The following is an 18,462-nucleotide window of genomic DNA, read 5'->3' as shown; positions in this document are numbered from 1 at the left end:
CGATTTTAAATGAGAAATGCATTGAAAACATCACTCAAGCACCATGTATTTATAGCTTTGTTTAACAATTAAAAAAATCTTTTTTGGCAATGCAAATAATCAAAACCGATAGAATTTGACAACTTGCAAATGAGGTAAGCAGAATTGCTATTTTATTTTTTAATCAAAAGTTATTCGGGTTCAAACATTGTAATTTTTCGATTTTTTTAAATTTCAACCGCGTTTATCTCGAGGTGCATCCTACAAAAAAACTTGTAGGAATAGTACATTCTTTAAAGGTAAAATATTACAAAACCTCTAAATTTTAAAGAACCGCCCTATATTGACATGAAATTTGGCATACACATAGCTAACAAGTCAAAGAAAAAAAGTGATATTGTGCCGATGTGTGCTTTTGCCGTAGGAGTGGGTTTCACCCCCTGTTGAGTGTGAAAAATATATGTTCGAAATAAGTCCGGAAATGAATAAAATGACTAATTCTAAGCAACTTTTGTTCTATAAAGTTTTTTCACCAAGTTAATACTTTTCGAGTTATTTGCGAGTGAATATGTTAATTTTTTTATAACAAAATAACCACGTTTTCAGACGGTTTTTCGCAAAAGTAAGTATTTGGTCGAAAAAAAATCCAAAAAAAATCAAAAATATAGCACGTAAAAAATTGAAAAACATGGTGTATATGTTAGGTCCCTATACCTAGTAGAAGCAGAGTTAAAGCTAATGAAAAATAGGTTCATATTCGTCAAATTTCAAATCGAATATTTTAACGTGCCATAACCAAAAAACAGAGCACTTTTTTACGGAAAACTCATTTTAATTTTTGTTAAAAAAAATTTTTAGCATCAAAAGTAAACAAGTTACGCTCAAAATAAAGTTGGTCCCATTTTTTTGGTAAGAAATCGGGAAAATCACCCCCTAATTAGCATTTCAAATGAACTTAATTGTTACCACATCACAAGTTTTTTACTCGCGTATGTATTGATCATATGATCTGTAAGTTTCATCGGTTCAAAGTCTTTATTTTTGAAAGAGCTGTAGTTAAAAGGGCTTGAACGAGTCACTTATCACGAGTGTATGAAAATTTTGAAACACCGAATCGTAACCAATTTTTGTCTTACAGAAAAACAAAAAATACAAAATATTCAGAAAAGTAAAGCCGACTTTTTTTATTGTTTAAGATTTTTGGTATCTTAACAATTTTTAAGTTATTTTGAAAAAAAGCATTTTTTTCAAAATTAAATTTTTTAAAAATTAAAACCCAATGTTTTCAAAAAAAGTACTTTGAATCGATGAAACTTACAGATCATATAAACACAACATAAGTAAAGTAACTTGTGAAGCGGTAATGATTAATTTCATTTAAATTGCTAATTGGGGGGTGATATTCTTGATTTTTTTTTTGTCTAAACAAAAGGAACCAACTTTATTTTGAGTGTAACTTGTTTACATTTTAAGCTAGAATTTTTTTTATAAAAACAGAAATAAAGCTTTTTTTAAACACTTTAAGAAAGTTGTAATGTGTTTTCCACAAGAATGTTTCACTATTTGTATATTTCACATTGAATTATTCTATTTGGAATTTTTCGAATATGAACCTATTGTTCATTAGCTAGAACTAGACTTTTGCCAGGTATAGAGACCTAATATATACACCATTTTTTTCACTTTTTTATAGGCTATAGTTTCGCTAAGAATATTTTTTTCGACAAAATGCTTACGTTTTGATTTATTTGCGAAAAACCGTCTAAAAATGTGGTTATTTTGTTGAAAAATGAACATGAAAAGAAGTATCGATATTGTGAAAAAACTCTATAGAACAAAAGTTGCTTAAAATTAGTCAGTTTATCCATTTCGGGACTTATCTTGGACATATATTTTTTCACCCCCAGGGTAAGCAAGCGTTCAAGTATTACGTAACGCGATTTTTGAAGATTTTTGACCCCCCTCCCCCCTACGTAACGCACTCTAATGGGCGTTTAACTATTGCGTAACGCAATTTTTGAAGATTTTTGAACCCCCCCCCCCCCACCTGCGTTACGTAGCACACATCGGCACCATATCACTTTTTTTCTTTGACATGTTAGTTATGCCTATGCCTAATTTCATGTTAATCCAAGCGGTTCTTTAAAATTTACAGCAAAAACCGTGAAAGAATGTATGTAGGTACTAGAAGATTTTTTGCTTAGAATGACCCAAAAAATACAAAAAAAAATGTTTTATTTTGCAAAAAATTTCTGTTATATGATTCCTCAAGTTCTTTGTTTATAACAATCTTATCGACATCTGGATCAACTGTTACCCAAAAAATTCGTGTCCTACGGGTCAAAATACATAAAAAAACTTGGGAGGTCCATCTGGCGACAGGACTAAATAGCAAATTTCAGTTTCTGATTTTTCTGTGCTTGATATGTCTCTGATCTTCTATTAACTCATTAATATTGGTATATTCTTATTGCTAACTTCTTCTCTCATTATTGGTAGCCCGAGCCTGCTACATTCTATTGATGATGAGTTTGCTATACCTACCTACATTTTTATTCATTTAGTATGCTGAGGGCTACTTCTTTGATTTTAATCTTTTTGTTCTCTGTTTTTTTAGTGCCTATTGATGCATCTTTCAATTGTGCCCTTCGCATTGTTCCATTGTGGTATATTTTCGTATGTGGGATCTGTCAGTTTTTGTTTTTGATGTATGATTCATGCTCATTTATACTATCACTTAGTGGTGTTGAGGTTCCTCCCAGGTAAATTGTTGCATTCTTCTTTACATATTGTGTATTGTTTTTTTCTTCAATCTAGGAAATTCCTTGTTTAAATAACAATATAAATCATTTTTTGCAGGTTTTTTGTTCTTGTATTCTCGTCGGAACGGGAGCTTTGGGCTCTACCATATAATGATTTGACGATTCCCTTTAGAAATATTTATGTTGTGGTTTGTTTTCTGTAGACTTTGGTTTGACTAAATGGAGAACAAACACATCTTCTACATATATCACCACCATACTGCGGGTTTTGGTCATGTTTTTACACAATTTTTTTTCTGAAATTCTTCCATGAAAGAATTTGCTAATTATCTTTGTCTAGGCTTTCCTCACACTCGATTGATCTTTTATTGATGCAAGAGTCCTGGTTACTCAGGCTAATTTAAGCCTTTTCATAGCAACATACATCAGAGTGCCTGAATCAATTAAGCATATCTTGCATGACTTCTAAAAATATATACAGGGTGAGGCAAATAAAGGGCCTATTAGAAATATCTCGAGAACTAAAGGCAACAGAATCATGAAAATTGGAATAAAGGGGTTTTGAAGGATGATCTATTAAATGAAAATATTTTCATCTCTTTGCAACTTCCGGTTATACCGGAAGTTGCTTATAACTTAGTTTTTTTAAATGGGACACCCTGTATATTTTTACATTTTTGGATTCTCTTCGATGTCTTCTTTCTTAAAATATGAGGTTTTGTAATATTATACAGGGTATTTTAAAAGATAATTACGTTTTTTTATTAATTTCGTAGCAAAATTAACACCCTGTAGAATTGTAGTAGTTTGACATCTAAAACTCTACTTACGTTCAAATGATTTTTAATATACTCTACTATTGTTAAGAATCATTAGTATAGCTAAATTTTTAATTTTAGTATACAGGGTTGGTCGAAACTCGGAATGAGTATTTTCTGAGTTTTCTTAAATGGAACACCCTGTATTTTAGTATTGTAATGAAATGATATTTTATGGTACTTTTTTATTTCTTAAGCATTCCCTATACCTAACTGCTTTAATTTGTGCTTAATTGTTAATCGCACCAACAATCTTAACTAAGTAGGTATTTCGATAGCTAAACCATTATTGGTAATTTTAAGGACCCGTCTGGATTAATATGTATTTATTTCTGAAAAATTATTTGGGTTTGAGTATTTTCACGGCCAACCTAATAAAATTTTACGTATTTTTTGTTGCAATTAATGTTTAGCTTGAATCACCAATAACTCACAAATTAAAGCAGTTAGGTATAGGGAATGCTTAAGAAATAAAAAAGTACTATAAAATATCATTTTACTACAATACAAAAATACAGGGTGTTCCATTTAAGAAAACTCAGAAAATACTCATTCCGAGTTTCGACCAACCCTGTATACTAAAATTAAAAATTTAGCTATACTAATGATTCTTAACAATAGTAGAGTATATTAAAAATCATTTGAACGTAAGTAGAGTTTTAGATGTCAAACTACTACAATTCTACAGGGTGTGAATGTTGCTACGAAATTAATAAAAAAACGTAATTATCTTTTAAAATACCCTGTATAATATTACAAAACCTTATATTTTATGAAAGAAGACATCGAAGAGAATCCAAAAATGTAAAAATATACAGGGTGTCCCATTTAAAAAAAAAAACGAAGTTATAAGCAACTTCCGGTATAACCGGAAGTTGCAAAGAGATGAAAATATTTTCATTTAATAGATCATCCTTCAAAACCCCTTTATTCAAATTTTCATGATCCTGTTGCCTTTAGTTCTCGAGATATTTTTAATAGGCCAGTTATCTGCCTCACCCTATATATGGTACACATCATCTTAGAACTGTACAGTACAAGCTGGTACAGGCTAGATTGTTCTCGTCTTGTTTTTATCTATCCTCCAGCATCTTTAGGTTTATTTTCTTTATGCCTATGTCTCAGTCTGTTCTGTTTATCGAAGACAGTTTACTAAGGGATATTTTTTCAAAGTATATTGCTGAGTTTGGTTATTTCTATGCCAAAAATTCTCCTCGTATTTCTATTTCATTTTAGTTGTTGATTTAGTTTTTTTTTTTTCATTTTTTTAAATATTATTTTCATCTCTGCTGTTTTCTGGCTTCCTTTATTACGCATATATTGTCCTAACACGTAATAAGAGCTTAGAGGGAAAATTTTGGGATAATGCTTTTTAAATGCAATCATTTTTTTCGAATCATGAGAAAACTAATAAGTATTTTTGAAAAATTTATACGTAGAATAAAAGATTACATTATTACCGAAGGCCGAAAGTCCCTGAAAACTTCTATAATGTTTATTTTAATAAAGTTACAGGAGTGAAAAAAAAAAGAGAAGATTTAGTGTGATTTTTAATTTCAAATATCTCATTCAAAAGAAACTTTTTGTTTATTCTAAGGGACTTTCGGCCCTCGGTAATAATGTAATATTTCATTGTGCGTTTAAATTTTTAAAAAATATTTATTAATTTTCTAAGGATTCGAAAAAAAAATAAATGCATTTAAAAAGCATTGATCCGAAATTTGCACCTACGCTCTTAAAAAATCAGGACCAATAAAATAATTTCATAAAACAAACAATCTATTTTTTATAAACGTAGCTATAAAGTTCATGTAAGTGGTGCCACCCGTAAACTAATTCTCATATAGCGAAAATGATTTTGGCAAATTTGTCGTGAAATTAATTTTTGAAGTACTGAGCGTACAAGGCAAACGTGACTCGGGGACAAATTTCGTTTAATGAACCTCCTAAAATAAGGTTAGAGACTACATTCCCTATTTCCAAATGTCTACTTCAGTGCTCACTAACTTGCACGGTCCATTAAATTTATATTTAATGTAAAATACTCGAGTCTTTTCTGTATGCACATATTTCTAATAGTTATGTGCCTTAAAATATTAGCGAACGGTGTGGAATATGCAACTCAAGTCATTTTTTCTAAGAATTAGCTCATTTTTCTTTATTTATTTTGTAACAACTATTTGGTAAAAAAAGAATGTGTTTGTGTACTTTGTACGGACGTAAGAAGTTATACTTCTATTATATGATTTCAACGAAATAAGTATATTTTAAACAGTTTATTTTTATTTTATTTAAATATTAAACTAATTTTAACACTTACCACTTTCCAAAAATTTTTATTAAAACAATACCAAAAATTAAAAAAAATAGACGAAGTGAAGTATAAATATAAAAACGTTTTATATACAGTATGTCCCTGTAAGTTGGATCCATACGGAAAACTTTTTTATTATTAATTTTACGAAAAAAAGTTATTCTTTATAAAAAGTTCTGCATGGTCCAAAACCCAAGATTTAACCATCACATATCAAATTTTATGAATGTTATACGAGGTATGTCAAAAAGTTTGAATTTCACTCAAGAGTAAAGTAGCTTTATTTTTCACAATATTGAAAAATGCTATTATGAAAAGTTGTTTGGAATTAAAAACTATATTCTAATATGCAATTACATCCTTCTAGTTGAAATTTTTTTTTGTTGAAAAATTATGGATAGCAACTCAACATTATTTTCAGTTATTTCAATTCTGATAACTCTTTTATTATTAATTTTACGAAAAAAAGTGATTCTTAATAAAAAGTTCTGGATGGTCTAAAACCTAAAATATAACCATCTTATATAAAATTTTATCAATTTTATACGAGGTATGTTAAAAAAGATAAATTTAGATCAAAAGCAAAGTATTTTTATAGTTCAGAATATTTCAATTAGAAGGATATAATTACATACTGAAACATAGTTTTTAATTCTAAATAACTTTTCATAATAACAATTTTCGATATTGTGAAAAATAAACGTATTTTACTCTTGAGCGAAATTCATATTTTTTGACATACCTCGTATAAAATTGATAAAATTTGACATAAGATGGTTGTATTTTAGGTTTTAGACCATGCAGAACTTTTTATTAAGAATCACTTTTCTTCGTAAAATTAATAATAAAACAGTTATCTGAATTGAAATTACTGAAAATAATGTAGTTATCCATAATTTTTCAAAAAAAATTTTTTTCAATTAGAACGATTTAATTGCATACTAGAATATAGTTTTTAATTCCAAACAACATAATAGCAATTTTCAATATTGACAGAAATAAAGCTACTTACCTCTTGAGTGAAATTCAAAGTTTTTGACTACCTCGTACCTCGTATAATACTCAAAAAATTTGATGGTTAAATCTTAGGTTTTGGACCATGCAGAGCTTTTTATGAAGAATAACTTTTTTCGTAAAATTAATAATAAAAAAGTTTTCCATATGGATACAACTTACAGGGACATACTGTATAATGGATTTCTACGGCTGTTGCCGTCTCTCCATACCCAATTTTTTCTGTCGTAACACATATCTTCATCTAATTGCCTCGAATCCATTGCCTCCTGAATATTGTCCCTCCAGCTTCTCCGTGGTCGTCCTGTTTTTCTTCTCTCCGGTGTCCTTTTTTAGTTCTTACTTTTTTTATTATTTCATCCACGTTCATTGCCATTTTTTTTGCCTGTTGACATTTCTGACAGTTTCCTCAGCAGATTCAGTTATAATTATTTTTAATCCTCTCAATTCCTCCTCTCCAGTATTTTCCTCTCTGATTTCGATGAATTTTATTTGGAGAACATTTTGATATTCTTGTGTCTTTGTTGGACTTTTGAATCCTTCAACATTCAGACATTAGTTATGTCTGTTGCCCATCTTTTTGAGATGATGATGTGGTCAATTTGATTTTTTTAACTGAATGGACTGGGATGGAATAAATTTTGTCTTAATAAAATGGAATTATCTAATATGTTTGTGTTATTTTTCGCAAAGATTGTCTGCTACTTCTTTTTCTGTATAATGTGCAGTTCGGTATACCTATCTAATTAGCCTTCTTCGGTCCATCTTTGGACATAGGCCTCCCCAATCCTTTCCCATTCTTCTTTGTCTGTCGCTGCAGTCATCCACCTTGAGCCTAGAGCCTGGGTTCTAGGTGCAGTTCGATATATTATTTAATTCAGTGCCTTTCGTTTCCTTCAATACATCACTAAAGTACAGTATTTAATTATGTTGATAAATACTACCAACACTCACTGCATTATTGCTCTTGCATGATTTTTATTCAGGATTTCAAGGCATATTTGCGGTGCGGCTAACTGTTATTCATTGTTTTTATATATCTAGGATTTGTAAACATAACTAATGAGCACCTATTTCCATTATCTTAATAATATTATTAATAACGACATTCCTTATCAGTACATACTACTAATAGTACGTTCTTTAACGGTAAAATATTGCAAAACCTCTAAATTTTAAAGAACCGCTTGGATTGACATGAAATTTGGCATACACATAGCTAACAAGTCAAAGAAAAAAAGTGATATTGTGCCGATATGTGCTTTTGCCCCGGGGGTGAAAAAATATTCGTCCAAAGTAAGTCCGGAAATGGATAAACTGACTAATTTTAAGTAACTGTTGTTCTATAGAGTTTTTTCATTAAGTCAATATTTTTCGAGTTATTTGCCAGTGAATATGTTCATTTTTTCAACAAAATAACCACGCTTTTAGACGGTTTTTTGCAAATAACTCAAATAGTAAGTATTTTCTCGAAAAAAAATTCTTAGCAAAAATATAGCCTGTAAAGAATTTTAAAAAATGGTGTATATATCACGTCCATATACCTAGTAGAAGCAGAGTTATAGCTAATTAAAAATAGGTTCATATTCGTCAAATTCCAAATGGAATACTTTAACGTGAAATAACCAAAAATGAAGCACATTTCCGGACTTATTTTGGACTTATATTTTTTCACCCCAAGAGGGGGTGAAAACCACCCCCATTGCAAAAGCACATATCGGTACAATATCACTTTTTTCTTTGACATGTAAACTATGCGTATGCCAAATTTCATGTCAATCCAAGCGGTTCTTTAAAATTTAGAGCAAAACCCGTGAAAGAATGTACTATAAACATCATACAATTTTCCATTAAATATTAGCTTTTTATTTTATTTTAACTCTGTATGTTATCTCTATTTAAGCTGTTTTATCTCTATTTCTGTTTTTCTTTCAGAATGTTGTCGCCTTTAGGAGCAACCCCTGCCATTCATACCTCCCGAATGGAAAGGCCGCCCGAGCCTTTAGCACCGATGCCTTCTTCACCTATAGCGAGTTCGTCTAGTGATTCCGGTTCCGATTCCGGATCGGATAGCGACTCCACCACCGATGACTCCGGCGATGAAAACATCCATCCTGTTAGCGTAGTCCATCCTGTCGAACCACCTCCAGAACCTACCACCCCTGCGTCTCCAAAGGCGGAGGAAGAGCAACGATGGAACCTCGCGTCGTTTGTGTCATCGAACAGCCATCAAAATTTCGGAGGAACCGCTACCTCGCCGTTCCTTTCTCCTATCAAGCCTTCTTCTCAACCTAAAGTCTCTTCCGATGATGAACAAAAGAGGACGGAAGAATCAGACACCAGCGATTCGGCGAATGACAGCAAAGTCATGGCAGAAGCCAAAGCTCTTGCGGCTTTTAACTCTATTCCTTTGTTGTCGAGTTTTTCGGATTCGGAAGACGACGACCACGTTAATGTAAAAAGACGGAAACGTACCATACAACCAGTTACCAATCCACCAGTTAGTGATAGTGATAGTGACGTAGAAAACGAAAGGACTAGTAGGATAAAGCCGGCGATTCGGGCGAGTCCAAGGACGAAATCGGTCGATGTGAATAGTGACTCTGATTCGGAACCCGTTAAACCGTATAGTCCGGCGATAAAGAAGCCAAAATCTCCTGCACCGGTCGTGGTTCCGGAAAAAGTTATTAAACCTCCTCGTGGACGACCGAGGAAAAATAAATTGCCGGCTACGGGAGAACCAAAAGAAGTGAAGAAGCGTGGTCGGCCAGCAAAAGTAAACAAACCTAGAAGATCACGCAGTGGCTCTTCTGGTACTGAGGTAAGAATGTCGTTCAATATTTTTTATATGTTACAACTTTTTCTTTCTCTTTGTAAGCAATTCTGCTGGTTCATCGGCGGATTGATACCTCTATGATACCTCCATCTTTAGCGTGGTCATCCGATACGTCTTCTGCCGATTGGTGATTTATCTCTTGCCATTTTGACCACACGTGTCTCCCCCATTCTACTTATGTGGTTATGCCTTTATTTCTTTCAGTTTAGTGTCCATTCGTTTATAACTTTACGTTACATTTTTTTCTAATGTCTTCACTCCTCTTTCGATCTCTCAGCGTATTTCCTCTAATTCTTCTCAGTACTCTCATTTCTGCCGTTTCTGGTAGTCATTGTGTTGTGGCCCTATCGGGTCATCATGTCTCCGTAGCTGGACATTGGTATTTTATTTATTTTATTTCCATTACTTGTTCATTACTGATGCCATCAATTTCTATTTTACATCTGATTGGCTCTTTACTGATTACTATTGTTTTAGATTTCTGAGAAGAAATTGTCATATTGAATTCTTTTGATCTTATGTAAAATCTGTGGACTAATCTGTGCAGGCTATCTTGATCTTGGGCTATCAATATTAGACCAGGGCGCATCTGTAAAAATATTAGTACATTTGGACGTTGAGAGGTGACTCAAATTTTTTTGCAGAAGTTGCTTGAAAATAACTCAAATAATAATATTTGAGTTATCCTCCCTTTTAAAAAGGTCCGGAACATTGTTTAAATAATCAAAATGTCAAAAAATGAAGGAAAAATTTTTTCTTCGTTTTTTGATTCTAACTTTAAAAGTATTCATTTCCGAGAAAAGTTGTACTGAGATAAAAGTTGCGTAATTAAATTTCCTACAATATAGAATTAGTTAAAAATTTAAAAAATAGTCACCCTTGTTTCAAAATAGCAATAATTGCGAAAAAACCATACAAAAACAAGTGTTCGTATTTTACGTTTTTCAACCATTTATGCTACACTTAGGACCTTCATATTCCACCCAGAGAAACTTTATGATACAATGATACTGTAAATTTCATTAAGATCGGTTCAATAGATTTTGCAAAATAAATTTTGCAATTCAGCTTTCTAAAAAAAAATCATTTTTTCAAAATGTTACAGGCCTGAAAATAAAGCATATAGCAAGTTGAATTTTTTTTTACATATAGAAGTGTACTGTACCTTTCTGTAGTGTACCTTTCATTTGCAATTTACAAAACGTCGGTCTAAGATGCAAATTGCCTAATTCCATTTTTGCGAAAATTGTTTATTGTTGTCATCTAGTAGTAGACGGTAAAAGCTACCGCCTGACAATTCCCCAAGGGCCATTATTATTTCATTTCGCGCCAATTTCGCTAAACGAATTTTGCTGAAGTCCAAACCTTCTTTCACATTCATACGAATATTGCCTATGTCCATTGTTTGATCAGATGTTCGCTTCTACATAACAGTGTTTCTGAAGTTGTTTTGATTGAAAACGTTAGAAAATGTAAACAAATAAATATATTTTGATTATTATTATTAATATGGATATAGCATAATAAGTAGAAAGTTTGTGTAAATATTTTGTTTAATTAATTTTGGTCAAATATGTTTTGCATGGACTTAGGCAATTTTCTCTTATATTATTTTGGTTGTCTTTTGGAAATAGTTTTTTGTCTCTCCTGTAAAATTTTTAATTTGTGACTTAAGCAATTTGCATCTTAGACCGACGAAAACTAAAATCGATTAACCACCACCGCGTCAGAAATTTTTTTAAATAAACATTAATTACTGGTGCTACGCGCAGGACAGCGGATAGTTTGCTCTGATTGGGCATTCCAATGACCTTTGATAATGATGGATACATTTTAATTTTTATTACATTTCGATATAAATAAATAAATTTGTTTATTGCAAAATAAAAACACATACTCTATCTAACAATAAAACACTGAAAACGTTTGTTTTCTATACTTCCACAAAATTTATTATAACTAAGTGACTACCGCTGTTTCGGCAGAGTGCCTTTCTCAAGTGATATAGTTTACAATGTGTTTGCCTTTTTAAGTCTTCAACTGAAGAGGTTGAGGAGTGGGGAGCTGTTTGTCTCGAGTTGGTCATTCAGAATTATATCTGTATTTTTCAGTTTATTGTATATTGTATATAATAAACTGAAAAATACAGATATAATTCTGAATGACCAACTCGAGACAAACAGCTCCCCACTCCTCAACCTCTTCAGTTGAAGACTTAAAAAGGCAAACACATTGTAAACTATATCACTTTAGAAAGGCACTCTGCCGAAACAGCTGTAGTCACTTAGTTATAGTAAATTTTGTGGAAGTATAGAAAACAAAAGTTTTCAGTGTTTTATTGTTAGATAAAATGAACTTCCATCAAGTAACGGTCGAATCCATCAATTACATACTCTATGCTTTGAAATAACACTTTTTTTTTAGCAAAAACTTTCTTTGTTCATATATTTTAACTTAGAGAATAAAAGTTTATTATTTTTAAACATATGCAATTGTTTAAACAATATTTCACAAACAATAATAAAATTAGTTTGATTTTTGTGGAATTAAAATATTAAAATACAACAAAATATAGAGTAAGAAAATAATATATTAGATAAAGATTGGAAAAAAATTTGGTGGAAATCAACTTGTGTGAATCGAACACCGCTGTCCTGCGCGTAGCACCAAAAATTAATGTTTATTTAAAAAATTTCCTGACGCCATCGTAATTAATCCTGACGCCATTAATTTTAATTTTGCAAATTGCAAATGAAAGGTAAGTACAGTATACTTCTCTAAGCAAAAAAAAATTCAACTTGCTATATGCTTTATTTTCAGTCCTGCAACATTTTAAAAAAATTAATTTTTTTTGCGAAAGCTGGATTGCAAAATTTATTTTGCAAACTCTATTAAACCGATCTTAATGAAATTTACAGTGTTGGTTTACTATATCATTAAGTTTTTCTGGATAAAATATGAAGGTCCTAAGTGTAGCATAAATGGTTGAAAAACGTAAAATGCGAATGCTGGTTTTTGTATGGTTATTTTCGCAATTATTGCTATTTTGCAACAAGAATTACTATTTTTTGAATTTTTAACCAATTCTATATTGTAGGAAATTTAATTACGCAACTTTTATGTCAGTACAACTTTTCTCAAATGAACAGTTTTAAAGTTATAATCAAAAACCAATAACAAAATCGAATTTTTCCTTCATATTTTGATTATTTAAACAATGTTCCGGACCATTTTGAGTGGGAGGATAACTTAAATATTATTATTTGAGTTATTTTCAAGCAATTTCTGCAAAAAAATTTGAGTCACCTCTCAACGACCATCTCAAAACAGATGCGCCCTGGACTATATTGCGTCGTCTGCGTAACATAGTATTTTTACTTCTTTATTTTTCATTCTGTATCCTTTTCCTCTGTTAACTCTTTTGATGAGATAATCCATGATTAAATTGAAGAGCATAGGGCTCAATGAGTCCTTTTCTTATTCCGATGCATATATGTCTATAGTTTCTGTACGTTGCCTATCTATTCTTCCATTTTGTTGTTTTGGTAGATGTTTTCAATAGTTTTTATGATATCTAGGAGAACTTCTCTATTTATACAGAAGATGGATTACATATTTGAGTCTCACTCTGTCAAATGCTTTCTCCAAGTCAATCAGACATAGAAATGCTGGGCTATTATATTAGTGATTTCTGAGTAATTTGATTTATGACGAATATTGCATCTGTACACGATCTTCCAGTACGAAAACCCTGTGGTTCATCTGCTGAACTTATCCTTTGATTAATTAGTTGTAAAATTTTAGTGTAAATTTTTATTGTAGTATTTAACAAGTTGATACCTCTGTAGTTTTCTGGCTGTTTTTATCTCTTTTTCTTTCTTTCTTTCTCCCCTTCCTTGTACCCTATCAGGGTGTCGGATTTGGGATCGCTATTTTAATTTACATTCACCCATATCTTCCATTCTTTTCTGTTTTCTGCCATTATTTTTAATTCCTCGAGGGATTTTGCTGTAACTTTTCCCGTCTCTACTATTTGCTGTATCCATTTTTTTCTTGGTCTGCCTCTTTTTCCTTTATCAATTTTCCTTGCTTCGTGGACTCTTCTCGTAATTCTGTTGGATTGCATCCTCATCAAATGCCCATACCAATTTAGTTTATTCATTATTGGTTCTTGGTTGGCCATTCTCCTAATAGTCTCGTTACTTAATCTATCCCATTTTGTGTTTCCAACTATCCTTCTTAAATGTCTCATCTCCATTGCATTTATTCTGCTCTTATGTTTTTCCAGAATTGTCTAGTTTTCACTTGCATAGAGCACAGTCGGTATCACTATTGTGTTATATATATGTTTGTTTTTATCTCTCTTGCAAGTTCTCTTTTCCCCAGTATTGGGGCTAAGGCATAGTATAACTTGTTTGATTTCTTTGCTCTATTTGTTATTTCCCAGTCTATTTTTCCGTCGTTAGTAATGATACTTCCCAGGTATTCGTAAGTCGTAACTATTTCCAGTTCTGAGTTTTTGCATTTTATCTTTATTTCATTATCTTCTTTGCCGTTGATTATCATTATCTTACTTTTTTCCTCGTTTATTTCCATTTTTAGCTCTTCTATTTCCTTTGTTCTTGGAATCTGCTATTAGTACTATGTCGTCCGCATACATTAAGGACTCTATTGTTACCGGTTGTAATCTATATATGGTATCCTATTATTGTCTGTAGTTGGTTGGTTCTTGCTCTAGTTTTTCTTATTAATTCGTTCATTACGATTGTGAATAGCAAAGGGCTGAGACTATCTCCTTGTTTAATACCTCTATTCCAATTAAATTCATCTGATCGTTCCCCTGCTATTTGTACTCTTCCTTTTACCTCTTTGTAAGTACTTCCTATAATTTTTATCAATCTGTTTGGTACATTTATTTTCCTCAAGCATTCCCCTATAATTTGTCTTTCTATCGTGTCAAATGCTGCTCTTAGGTCTATGAATGCTAATACCAGTTTTCCCCCCGTGATCTCCTTTTTTGAACAGTAGAATTAGTTCGCCTGGTCTCCATTCTTCGGGTATTTTATTGTGTTTTATAATTTTGTTATGAATGTTGTTAATTATTGTTCTATCATTGCTGCTCTACAATATTTCAACAATTCGTTTGGTATTCCACATCTTTACCAGCAGCTTTTCTGTTCTTCAGCTTTTCAGGTGTTTTTCGAAGTTCCTGTGTACTTATATTAACTTCATTTGTGGATATTTCTGGTGTTTCCGGTTCTAGCTTCATTTCTTCGTCCTCTGTTTTGGTTCTATTAGTTTTGGTTCTTTTGGTCTCATTGGTGTGTTTTGGTTCTATTAGTTCCTTCACCTCCGTTCTTTGATCTCTTCTAAACCGCCATATTTCTTTTGCAGACCATAAAAATCATGATCCATTTCTTTCGACAAACGTTCCCAGTGATCATTTCTTATTCTTCTTATGAATGAATGTGTTTCATTTCCGATTGTCTTATAATTATCGTATGCCTCTTGTGTCTTGGTTGACATGTATTTTAAGTAAGCTTTTTTCTTTTCTTTACATGTTTCCTTCATTTCTGTACAAAATCACGTGAGTTCTTCGCTTTGGGAGGAATTAAATTTTATTGATGTTTCTTTCACCAAGAATCTTTTTATATACTATATACTGATTTACATCGCATTTATTTGTTACTTATTTGCTACATTTTGTTAAACCATTCTAGGTTCGAAAAGCGAAAAGGGGTCGTCCTCCAAAGCAACATGCAGCTCGATCGCTGAGCTCATCCGACGAAGAAGACAGACCAAAGTTCGAGAAACCTCCACCGCCTTCACGTCGTCGTACGTCCAAAGTTGCTACGTCGAGCAGTTCTGATTCAGATAGTCCAGCCCCAGTACGAAGGAAATCCAGCAGTAGTATCGGTAGCATACGGCACGAATCTGAAAAGGAAACTCCTAAGAAGTCTCGTTTCAAAGAAGATCGCAAACGATCCAAGAAACGTTCTGATGACGACGAGTGGGGCAAGGAGAACAAGGTGATTTTGAAGAACCATTTCAAAGACGGTAAAAATGGTTTGGAACCTCCGATTAAAGATGCTGCGTCACCTCCACGACGGAAACGAAGTACTAAGAGAATGCCTGAACCTATAAGTGCCGCGTTTGTACCCTCTTCAGACACTAGTGATACTGACACAAAGGTAATTATTATATTTTAACTCCTTTTTCCCTTGAAATCTACCTTCAAAGCAACCACCAAACTTTTATACCTAACAATAAATAATTATGACTTAAAATATCCCTTTGTTATTGTTTCAGGCAAAACCTGTTGTTAAGCCAAAGCGAGTAAGGTCATCGTCTGAGGAAGGCCCCAAAAAGGTCAGCGATTCTGATAGTGATGCACCATCAAAGAAGCCTCCCGTTAAAATAGATTCGACGACAGTCATCAAAGTCGATGAAAACAAGACCATCGCGGACAAGAAGAAAAGCGATACACTTAGGAAATTGTTTACTCCCAAGAGAGATTCGGAAGGAGGCAAAGGTGGTGGGAAAGGAGGAGGAAAAGGAGGCAAAGGAGGAAAGGGTGAGTACAATATATGTTTTTTAAGAATATAAATACACTTCTTCTTCAAGTGCCATCTGCGCCACGGAGGTCGGCAATCCTCATAGCTATTCGGACTTTGTGTACATCCGTACCATTCCCTCAGGTGGCGCAGCCACGATATTCTGCGTATCCCTATGCTTCTTTTTCCTTGCATAATGAGTTGGAGCAAGTTGTATCTTTCTCCACGTGTAATATGTCCCACATATTCCAATTTTCTGGTTTTGATTGTCTTTAAGACTTTCATTTCTTTATTCATTTTTCTCAGAACCTCTTTGTTTGTGACGTGTTCTGTCCATGATATTTTCAGAATTCTTCTATACACCCAAAACTAGAATGATTCCAGTTTTTTCATTGATGCCGCATTCAAGGCCCAAGCTACCATTCCGTAAAACGAAGTCGAGAAAAAGTAGCATCTAGCCAATCTTACTCTTAGCTCTAACTTCAGATCTCTTGTGCAAAGCACTTTTCTCACTTTGTTAAAATTCGCTCTGTGTTAACCTCTGTTTGATGTATTTCTGCTACATTTGTCGTTTAACAGTTGATAGAAGTATTCCTTCTGGGTTTTTAGGATTACCTTATCATCAGTAACGATCTTTGTCGTTTGAGCCTTGTCGTTTTGAAGGAAATTTCCTGTTATTGCTTGGTACCCAACCTTGATATCTGAAACTCTTTTAAAGAATTATTGTCTTACTTGGTTGTTCCTCCTATTTTCTTCTATTATTTGTTCCTGGTACTCCTTTTTCCTTTTCATTAATTTTCTTGTCTCTTATTTTGTCTGTATCGACCTTTCACTTTTGTTGTACAAGGAATTTTGCAGCATGTCCCTTCTGGTCCACTCATTGATTGTGTTTGTTTAAAATTAATTTTGATATCATGATTTTAATTGTCTACAAAAAATGATAGATTTTCAATAGTAAAAATGTAGTTGCTCTATACTTATGTTATTCTTTTTCTTTCAGGCAAAGCTGGTGTAAATGTAATAATTGTCGACGGGGATTATGAACGAAGTAGTTCTTCTGTTGAGGACGAAGCAATGCCTACGGCTGTCTCCACAGTTGTCGAACCAGTTCCCCCAGTTAAGGAAGTTAGAAAGAGTCCCCCCGTACCTCCTAGTCGTCCTTCTTCGCCCGAAGAACCCATCCAAGAACCAAATAGTTTATCCAAGACTGATAGTAAAGAGAAACCTCAACTTTGGGTTAAAATTGATCTACAAAAATTGAACATTAGTCGTATACCTATTCTTCAGAAGCATTTAGAATCTACAAAGCCTTGGTTACTGGAACCTAAACCAGAGGAAAAGGCGAAAGAAAAACAAAGTGATAATGAAGAAGTAGTGGTAAAGCAAAAGCCTTCAGTTAAAGAGGTTAAAGAAACGAAAAAGCCTTTATCACAGTTGGATGATCCTCCTGATCACAAGCATAAATCAAAGAAAAGAAAAAGAAGAAACAGCTCAAGCTCTATCTCTTCTCACTCAACAGTTAGCAGTAGTTTGTCTCATAGTAGTAATAAGAAGGACTATCACAAAAAAGAAAAGGAAAAGTCTAAAGAAAACATTAAGCATAAGAGGCGAAAAACTAATGATGTACAAAGATCTCAAAAGGAAAATCTCAGTTTAACAAATGCTCCACCCACGAATCACGAGCGGGAAGCAAACCGGATACCAAGTGCTTCTTCTACCATTGATCCTCCTACACCCTCGGCTAGTAAAGTTCAACCTACTAGAGAGTACCATTCGTATTTTGAGACCCCAGAGGAACCCTCAGAATATGAAGAAAGGTAAGGACTCGTCCATTCATTTACTACTCTTATTGATCACACTTTATTTAAATCGGATATGCTTCTTGTCTCACAACTATCAAATGTTTTATTTTTCTTTTTTCCTTTTTTGCATAATAGTGTGTTCCATATTTTTTATGGACTTAATCATCTTCTTGCACTATATTTGACAATTAACCATTTTAACCTAATTTAAGGTGCTATTTAAATTGGATTCTTTTTTTTCGAATCCTGAGAAAACTAATAAGTATTTTTGAAAAAATTAACCGCAGAATGAAAGATTACGTTATTACCGATTTCCAGAAGTCCCTGAAAACTTCAATAATGTTTATTTTAATAAGTTACAGGGGTGAAAAACTAAGAGAAAA

The 18,462-nt window shown here is 32.7% G+C and overlaps 1 protein-coding gene across 6 annotated transcripts in view; it reads left to right on the top strand.

The window, feature by feature from the left end:
* LOC114349504 (AF4/FMR2 family member lilli) overlaps nucleotides 1–18,462 on the top strand; it is a 692,430-nt gene that overhangs the window by 660,495 nt on the left and 13,473 nt on the right. For all 6 annotated transcript variants that reach the window (XM_050647824.1, XM_028299898.2, XM_028299899.2 and 3 more), the window contains 4 exons: nucleotides 8,823–9,708; nucleotides 15,444–15,914; nucleotides 16,033–16,297; nucleotides 17,278–18,094. In XM_050647824.1, the coding sequence (XP_050503781.1) occupies nucleotides 8,823–9,708; nucleotides 15,444–15,914; nucleotides 16,033–16,297; nucleotides 17,278–18,094 (2,439 nt within the window). The remainder of the gene's footprint in view (nucleotides 1–8,822; nucleotides 9,709–15,443; nucleotides 15,915–16,032; nucleotides 16,298–17,277; nucleotides 18,095–18,462) is intronic.

This window comes from Diabrotica virgifera, chromosome 3 (assembly GCF_917563875.1).
Source record: "Diabrotica virgifera virgifera chromosome 3, PGI_DIABVI_V3a".
Lineage (NCBI taxonomy): Eukaryota > Metazoa > Arthropoda > Insecta > Coleoptera > Chrysomelidae > Diabrotica > Diabrotica virgifera.
This window is presented reverse-complemented; position numbering and strand designations above follow the sequence as displayed.